Source organism: Mauremys mutica, chromosome 7 (genome assembly GCF_020497125.1).
Source record: "Mauremys mutica isolate MM-2020 ecotype Southern chromosome 7, ASM2049712v1, whole genome shotgun sequence".
Classification (NCBI taxonomy): Eukaryota; Metazoa; Chordata; order Testudines; family Geoemydidae; genus Mauremys; species Mauremys mutica.
This window is the reverse complement of record NC_059078.1, coordinates 53409541-53419009: the sequence shown is the minus strand read 5'-3', so window position 1 is coordinate 53419009 and position 9469 is coordinate 53409541. Positions and strand designations below refer to the sequence as shown.

At 46.8% G+C, this 9469-nt stretch overlaps 1 protein-coding gene across 1 annotated transcript in view; it reads left to right on the top strand.

The window, feature by feature from the left end:
• LOC123375041 (E3 ubiquitin-protein ligase RNF123-like) overlaps positions 1–3731 on the top strand; it is a 252084-nt gene extending 248353 nt beyond the window's left edge. The window contains exon 36 of the mRNA XM_045025605.1: positions 3701–3731. Coding sequence (XP_044881540.1) covers positions 3701–3716 — 16 coding nt within the window. The 3' untranslated portion in view covers positions 3717–3731. The remainder of the gene's footprint in view (positions 1–3700) is intronic.
• Positions 3732–9469: the final 5738 nt, after the last annotated feature.

Sequence of the window (9469 nt, the reverse complement as noted above, 5' to 3'; positions counted from 1 at the left end):
AGTGAGCTTTGTGTTATAAGTAAGCCACTGGCTTCAGTCCAGGGCTCCTCAAACTAGCCTTGGGACTATCTTATCTGAGCCCCGTCTGTTCCATAACTTGTGTTTGGTTTAGCCACGTTGCAGGGCTAGCTCTTGGGAGCCCAAACATAGTGACTCATTTCCTTTGTGCTATTAATGGGCAGATAAGAATGAAATGGAACTTAACGTCCTCTTGGCCGATGCAAACCGAACTTTGTCACTGGAAGAACTCGGAGCCTTCCTCCTCTCAGAAAATCAGTGAAAGAAACTGCACCAGCACTTATTCTGGAAAAATAACTGATGCCAAAACCAATGATCTAGGCCACTGGCTCTCAACCTTCCCAGACTTCTCTACCCCTCTCAGGAGTCTGATTTGTCTTGCCTATCCCAAAGTTTCACCTCACTTAAAAACTCCTTGCTTACAAAAATCAGACATAAAAATACAAAAGTGTCTCAGAACACTGTTACTGACAAATTTCTCATTTTTATCACATAATTATAAAATAAATCAATTGGAATATAAATATTCGGTGTATCATATATAGAGCAGGATAAACAAGTCATTGTCTGTATGAAATGTTACTTTGTCCTGACTTTGCTAGTGCTTTTTGTGTACCTGCTGTAAAATTAGACAAACATCTAGATGAGTTGATGTACCCCCTGGAAGAACTCTGCGTACCCCCAGGGGTACACGTACCCTGGTTGAGAACCACTGACCTGGGCTATTGCATCTGGGATCTGCCTCAGAGACTACTGCAGAAGTAACTCCACCTAGCTTTGGCCTTACACGACCTGCTCTGTCTCTGTCTCCATTAGGGTTGGCTGGAGAACAATTCCATGGCACCAAATATTTCAAGGTTTCAAAATTCATTTATGTTCCACAATGGAATGGAAACGATACCCTTGAAAACCTCTCACAGAACACAGGGGTCAGGTGAAGAGGGAGGCTGGGGTGAGTGGAAGACTCTACAACCTGGTAGTTAGAGCACTGGTCTTGGTGTGGGAGACCCAGCGGCCAGGGGCGGCTCTAGGAATTTGGCCGCCCCAAGCATGGCGGCATGCCGCAGGGGGCGTGCTGCCGGTCGCTGGTCCAGCAGCTCCAGTGGACCTCCCGCAGGCATGACTGCGGAAGGTCCGCCGGATCCACCTGCGCCCTCCCGGTAAAATGCCGCCCCAAGCGCGCGCTTGGCACGCTGGGGTCTGGTGCCGGCCCTGCCAGCGGCACTTCTCTGCTCTGCAAAGGTTTGTCAGAAAAAGGTTGACTGTCTCTGCCTGCTCTCTGGTTGGCTCCTTCTTTCTTGCCTTTGCCCTTTGTGGTTCCTCCTGTCTGTGGTTCCTTTTACTCCCTCCCCTCTGGGCTGATTCACAATCTGGCCTGAAGTCGAGAGCGAGAGGAGATGGTGTGGCATGGTGGAGGGTTCTCACAGCAGGCCTTCCAGATGGCAGAGAGCTACCAATGAGTGCTTCATGTCACCCCCAATGGGGGCTTATCCTGCCCCAGAACTTTGTGGATTCTCCAGGGGCGCTGTACATCGCAGGAAAATGACTTTAGAAACGTTTAAGAGTTTTGAACAGTTGCATTGTATCCCAGCACTTTCCAAGCCATGCCCAGCCAGGGCCTAAGCCAACTCCTGGTGGAGCTGGTGGGAGAGCTCCTAGAGTTAATGCTAGCCAGCAGAGAGAGCCGGTGCCTGCCCATAATGGGGGATCAGACCATGTGAGTATGCTCAGTACAAGCCAAGCAGCAAACCGGGGGTGGCCCCGCATGCCCCCCCCCCAAGTCACCTCTTTGTAGGGCAGCCAACATTTGTAGAGTGGCTGGATGAGCATTCACAGGAATGTTGACATGGTTAATGGCAATCAGTTACTGCTAGTTAAAAAAACCTCTACTATTTATTTATTATTTGTATTTCCAACACGTGGGTGGCCCCTTGCTCTGTACATAGAGATACCTGCGTCATGGGACCTAGGTTCTACATTGGCTGTACCACTAACTCTGTGACTAATAGTAATAATTAATACTAGTTCTCCACACTGCACAATGGCTGGTGTATTTTTGGGGTCTCAGTCGGGGTTCTCTACACTGTGCGATGGCTGGGGTATTTCTGGGGTCCCAGACGGGGTTGTCTGCTCTGAGACATTGCCCTGGTTTTAGACCCATAAGAACATAAGAATGGCCATACTGGGTCAGACCAAGGGTCCATCAAGCCCAGTATCCTGTCCTCTGACAGTGGCCAATGGCAGGTGCCCCAAAGGGAATGAACAGGCAGGTTATCAAGTGATCCATGTCCTGTCACCCAATCCCAGCTTCTGGCAAACAGAGGCTGGGCACACCATTCTTGCCCATCCTGGCTAATAGCCATTGATGGACCTATCTGCCATGAATCTGGCTAGCTCCCTTTTGAACCCCGTTATAGTATTGGCCTTCACAACACCCTCTGACAAGGAGTTCCACAGCTTGACAGTGCGTTGCGTGAAAAAAAGACTTTCTTGTGTTTGTTTTAAACCTGCTACCTATTAATTTCATTTGATGGCCCCTTGTTCTTGTATTATGAACAGGAATAAATAACACTTCCTTATTTACTTTCTCTATACCACTCATGATTTTATAGACCTCTATCATATCCCCCCTTAGTCGCCTCTTTTCCAAGCTGAAAAGTTCCAGTCTTATTACTCTCTCCTCATACAGAAGCCGTTCTATACTCCTAATCATTTTTGTTGCCCTTTTCTGAACCTTTTCCAATTCCAATATATCTTTTTTGAGATGGGGTGACCACATCTGCACTCAGTATTCAAGGTATGGGCATATATATGTATAAGTATATGTATAGTTAGGATTATGTGTTTCTCCAATAGCTCATCTGTGCATGGCATTGGATAGTTTTCTGGGCGAGTTACAGTGTTTAGTTTATAGTAGTCCACATAAAAGTAGATATCCCCGTCTTGTTTGGGAACCAGAACCACTGGAGAGGCCCATGCACTCTCAGAGGGCTGGATTACATCCTTGGTCTCCCTTTCTATTGTGGTTTTGGCTTGAGGAGCCATGCGGTAGGGTTGGGCTCTAATTGGGCAAGCATTACCTGTGTCAATGGAGTGGTACGGCCATTCTGTCTGTCCTAGGGTGTCTGAAAATATTGCCTTGAAACTGGTGCACAGCTCCTGGATTTGCTGTTGCTGCTTACACCCAAGGGTTATGGAAAGGCTCACCTCTTCTATCCCATCTCTGTCACCATGTCAAGGCTGATTCCCCACTCTGGCATTTCGAGTGCAGAAGGTGAGGGCCCACAAGGATTCTAAAAATTAATACTGGCCACTCCAGCCTTGTATTAAACTCCCAAGCTTATGGCTTTTCTCTCCACTTGAATTGGTAGATGCTGCAACCACCCAAGTGCAGAACGCCTTTCAGAGCCCAGGAAGGCGCACTTGAGAATTCCTTCCTGTGGTCTACCCTCAAGCCCATTCACACCCCCTCCGGGGAAGAGCTGAGAAAGAAAAAAATGAAATCAGCCGTTGATATCAGCTAATTAAACAACGTGCACAAACTATTTGATGTGGCCAATGGTCTAAGTGTGACCTACATTCTTGATTCCTATATATTTGACCTTGCATTTAGCTGTATTAAAACACAGTATTCAAATTCAGAAGCAGAAGTGTTAGAGAAAGAATTGCTCTTCCTCTGCAGAACTCAACATTCCTAAAGAGAGACAGATATGGCTTCTGCATTCCTTCACCAACATGAACACAGGGAAGGCAACTCTGCTAAAAGAGAGAGCAACTGCACCCTCCCTATCCAGGCCAACATCATGACAGCCATGCAGAATGGGCAAGGTCTGCTTTCGTAGGACAGCAGTTGTGTCCCAGAGCCTCATCAGTGCTGGTTATTGAGGGTCAGTCACTGACAAACTGGGTGGGTCACAAAAATCCAAATGCAGGTGTCAATATCTCAGAAACCACCAACTGTTTGCTTCAGCAGAGAGGCCTGGAACTGAAGATTGAGCTCCACTCCCACTCCTACATGTAGAGTCCCTCCAGGGCTGGGATGAGGTACAAGGGCACTGGGATATTGAGGGGGAGACTTGCCCTGCGCTGCCCACGCTGCACCTGTTCTATGGATAAATGAAGGAATTTGGTGTCCAGCACTGCCAACCCAGCACCTTCTACACCTAGAAATGCAGGTTCAGATCTTCAAAACCTGCCAAGTCCCAGTGTGCTGCAGCCAAGGCACCGTACTCAGTCACTGCAGCAGTCGGCATGACTGCCTGCAGATCAAGAGTACGTGCTCTAGCTACCAGCCTGACTGGCAGTGCTCTGTACCCGTGCAGAGAGTTGTCCAGAACACCAAAGTTCTGTCCTGCAGGAAATTCTCAGATTTCAATGTTCTGTTTCATGCCAAATCAGGACACAAACCTGAAACTTGGAAGTTTTTGCAAATCAAAATATTCTATAATAGGTAACTTCGACTTCATAATTCTGACTTTTGTCTTATTTATATTATTGTGACAAAGTCAGGCCAGACAGCTGCAACAGGGTCTTTTGTTTGTTTTACAAGGTTTCTTATCTCATCTTCCCAGCTCTTGGTGGATGCACTTTAGATTATTCCAATCGTGTTGGCTACATCCAATGCATCATAGTCTGAAGCAAGACGGACATAAGCCTTCTTTCTCACCATCAGGACGGATCAATGTGTTGATTCTTGGCCACATCAATATCATACAGTTTCTTGACAGCCTGCTTGATCTGATGTTTCTTGGCCTTGACATCTATGATGAAGACCAGGGTGTTATCCTCTATCTTCTTCATGGCTGACTCTGTGGTCAGAGGGGACTTGATAATGGCATAGTGGTCAAGTTTGTTTCTCCGAGGAGCACTCTTTCTAGGCTATTTGACTATCTCTGTAATTATAAAGTTTTGGGCTTCCTGAAGGTGGAAGATGTCCTGATTTACTACTACTTGTGACTGTGGACTCCTTTCAAGACGCCCTTTTTATCCTTCAGAGCCTTGGATTTTTGCCTCTGGAAGGCTGATATATTAGCCCTACAATGTTAAAGGCCCTTTTCCCTTCAAGCTGAGAAGGGGTTACCTCAGGTCAATTAGGAACACCTGATCCCAATTAAGGGCTGCCTGGGGCCTATAAAAATCCCTCCTCTGGGCAGAGAAAAGGGGAAGAGAGAGAGACAAGCTGCTACCAGGCTAGGGGCAGTAGGTAGGGTGACCAGATGTCCTATTTTTATAGGGACAGCCCCATTTTTTTGGGACTTTTTCTTTTACCACCCACTCCTTGTCCCATTTTTTCACAGTTGCTATCTGTCACCCTAGCAGTAGGTAAATAAGCTTTTCCAGGCCGAGAGGCTGTGCTTCTTCCCATAGGGGAAATAGGCAAACCTGAGTGCTTGCTAGGGGAAGAACTGACATCCCCGGGCAAATTAACAGGATGATACTCTGAACCAGCGAGGGGGGCAGCTAAAAGTACCCCCTTGGGTTTTTTTGGATATTTTTGCAGGACCTAGGTTCCCTAGGGCTGAGTTTCTCCAGCCCCAGAACCGGATGAACACACCCACACATACATTCACAGAGCAAGTCTGGGCAGACTGGGTCAATCAGCACTGTCAAGCTGACCCCTTATATGTCTCTGGACTTCCTTGGCTGGATGAAGCAGCACTTTCAAGCTGCCTCTCCTTATATGTCTCTGGGCTCCACGGACTGGGTCAAGCAGCACTTTCAAGGCATTACCTTTGTGCATCCCAGATTGAGCACGTCCCTATCCCCACGTCACTCTCACATCACAATTGTACCAGCAGTAACCTACTTGATGAGCAAACCCCACAGTATTTTGGGTGCTGCAGGGATATTTAGCTTAGGTAAAAGAAGCATTGCTGCAGAGTGAATGGGGGAAGCTAAAAACACAAAAGAGTAAAGTTCAGCAAGAGAGAGAAGCAACCAACTTAACCATAAAAGTTATTTATTGAATAATAGTGATAACTACACAAGGAGGGCTAAACCAACATAACATACATTATTAAAGGTTAATACCTAAGGTAGAAAGGAAAACACAGAGAGAGAGAGAGAGAGAGAGAAGGGGATCTCACTGCTCCCTGAAGCTTGAACTGATCAGGGTTCCCGGGTGATGGTGGTAGATCAGGGTCCTGAGGGCAGGAGACAGGCAGAGTCTTCAGCATGATCAGTCAGGAGAATATGGAGTCCCAGTGGAACAATGCATAGTTTGGATCTAATCATCAGAACACTTACTGGAGTATGAGTAGGGATTTTTGTAGGGAAAATACAATTTTTGTAGAGAAAATACAATAGTTCAAGGGAAAACACTAGATTTGTTTATAGGTAAACTGATGACTCAAGGGTTTTCTTTAGGCTAGACAATACACTCTTGGCTATGGGTGGTGCTTTCTTCCAGGGAGCTTACACTGCAACTAGGCTGCTTCAGTATTTTAGATATCAATCAAGGATTCATTACTAGAATTGATCTGATAATTGCTGAGCTGGTTGTGGGCAGAAGTACGTTCATTAACATCTGGAGCGGAGATTCCTATGATGCAGTGCTTCCCTGCTTTTTCTGGTCCCAGAGTTCAGTGCAGTTCTCTGTTCTCCATTCTGTATGCAAATTGAGATGTCTTAATCTTGTCACCCTTGTCACCCTTGCCAGGAGTGTGTCCCCCACAGCCCTTCATTGCTCTCCGCAAGTCTTTTCTTTGATAGGTTTTGGTTTAAGCAGAGGCTGGTGTGGGAGTATCTTTCATGAGTCAGGCAGGATGGATACTGCGCCCTGGTTCCCCAAGAACACAGAGCTGACTGGTATCACATTATGGAGCAAGTTTAAAAACTATGGATTGGATGAATGGACTATAAGGTGGATAGAAAGCTGACTAGATCATTCGGCTCAACGGGTAATGAAAAATGGCTCCATGTCTAGTTGGCAGCCAGTATCAAGCAGAGTGCCCCAAGGGTTGGTCCTGGGGCTACTTTTGTTCAACATCTTCACTAATTATCTGGATGATGTGATGGATTGCACCATCAGCAAGTTCGCAAATGACACTAGACTGGGGGAAGACGTAGATAAGCTGGAGGGTAGGGATAGGGTCCAGAGTGACCTAGACAAATTGGAGGATTGGGCCAAAAGAAATCTGATGAGGTTCAACAAGGACAAGTGCAGAGTCCTGCACTTAGGACAGAAGAATCCCATGCACTGCTACAGGCTGGGGCCCAATTGGCTAAGAAGCAGTTCTGCAGAAAAGGACCTGGAGATTACAGTGGACAGTGTGCCCTTGTTGCCAAGAAGGCTGATGGCATATTGTGTGCACTAGTAGGAGCACTGCCAGCATATCTAGGAAAGTGATTATTCCCCTCTATTCGGCACTGGTGAGGCCACATCTGGCATATTGCTTCCAGTTTTGGCCCCCCCACTACAGAAAGGATGTGGATAAATTGGAAAGAGTCCAACAGAGGGCAACAAAAATGATTAGGGGGCTGGAGCACATGACTTATGAGGCTGAGGGAACTGGGGTTATTTAGTCTGCAGAAGAGAAGAGTGAGGGGGGTTTGATAGCGGCCTTCAACTATCTGAAGGGGGGTTCCAAAGAGGATGAATCTAGACTGTTCCCAGTGGTACCAGATGACAGAACAATGAGTAATGGTCTCAAGTTGCAGTGGGGGAGGTTTAGGTTGGATATTAGGAAAAACTTTTTCACTAGGAGGTTGGTGAATCACTGGAATGGGTTACCTAGGGAGGTGGTGGAATCGCCTTCCTTAGAGGTTATTAAGGTCAGGCTTGACAAAGCCCTGGCTGGGATGATTTAGTTGGGAATTGGTCCTGCTTTGAACAGGGGGTTGGACTAGATGACCTCCTGAGGTCCCTTCCAACCCTGATATTCTATGATTCTATGATTCTAAGGGAAAAACGGGGTAAACGATCTGTGCCGTCAGAGCCGGGAAGGGGGACACTGGGGAACAGACTCTATCGACATATAGAGATAAGCTTGACTGGTATGAAGGGCTTTGGAATATGCTGCTCGGAAACTAAATCAAATAAATATCGCAGTCTGCACTTCGGACTTCTGGTCTTTTGCTGCTTGCTGTCTGTGTGACAAGAACCAGGGAAGTGGGAGGGTGAAGGGAAAGCCCATATTGCTCACATTCCATCTCTTTTTGATCATCTTTGTCACTCGCCTCTGGATCCTTTCCAGTTTCTCCCCATCCTTTCCATACATTAGTGACCAAAACTGGACACAGCACTCCAACTGAGGCCTAACCAGTGCCGAGTAGACCAGTAATGTCACCTCCCATGACTTGCATGCCTCTGTTAATGCAACCTAAAATTGCATTTGCTTTTTTTGCAACAGCATTGCATTGCTGACTCATTTTGAGGTTGTGATCTGCCACAGTTCCCAGATCCTTCTCAGCAGTGCTGGTGCCAAGACAGTTATCCCCCATTCTGTATTTGTGCATTTGGTTTTTCTTCCCTAAGTGTAGCACCTTACATTTGTGTTTGTTGAATTTCATTTTGTTGTCTATAGCCCAGCTCTCCAATTTATCAAGATCCTTTTGAATTTTAGCTCTATCCAAAGTGTTGGCAACCACCCTAGCTTTGTGTCATCTGCAAATTTGATCAATATTCTCTCTATACCTACATCCAGGTCACTAATAAAGATGTTAAAGAACACCATGTCCAGAACAGATCCCTGTGGAACTCCACTTGAGACCTCCCTCCAAACCGACATCATTCCATTAATAGTTACTCTTTTGTTTGCAGGTGTTTAACAAATTATGTATCCACTTAATGGTAGTTCTGCCAAGCCTGCATTTCTCCATCTTACTTATGAGAATGTTATGCGGGACTGTGTCCCTCACCAGGCTAACTCTGTAGGTGGGACGGCACCTTCCCCTGCCCCTGTGACCCAGCAGTACTTACTGCTCTCTGACAAGCAGTTGAAGAGTCCTTCCAGGTCTGGCTACGTCTGCATGTCTGAGGTTCTCTTTTGGGCCCTGGCATGGCACATTGCCTATGATTTTGCTATGAGTGGGTGAGAAGCCAAAGACTGCTGAGCAAAGGGCAGAGGGAGAGGGTGGGAGAAGGTGACATTGCATTTTCAGGAAAGAGTCAAAAACCTGGGAAGATGGAAGGGAAGGAGAGAGATAGAAACAGTCAGGAGCATTCCAGTAGCAGCATTAAGGAAGCAGCAGCTGGGGCTGGAGCTCCGGCTAGGCAGCCAGCAAAGCTGAGTTTTGCTCTTCCCAGCCCCTTACATTCTGCTATAAACAGGAGCATTTGGGGCTTAGCTGCAGTGTCATGTGGAGACCTTACAATAAAAGCAATGCTCAGCAACCAAGGATCTCAAAGCACCTGCTAAGTGCGGGCAAGTGGCACCAACCCCTTTTCACAGGCAAGATAACTGAGGCATCCAAAAGTAAAGTGGCCTGTTCCAGGTCATCATGGCAGAGA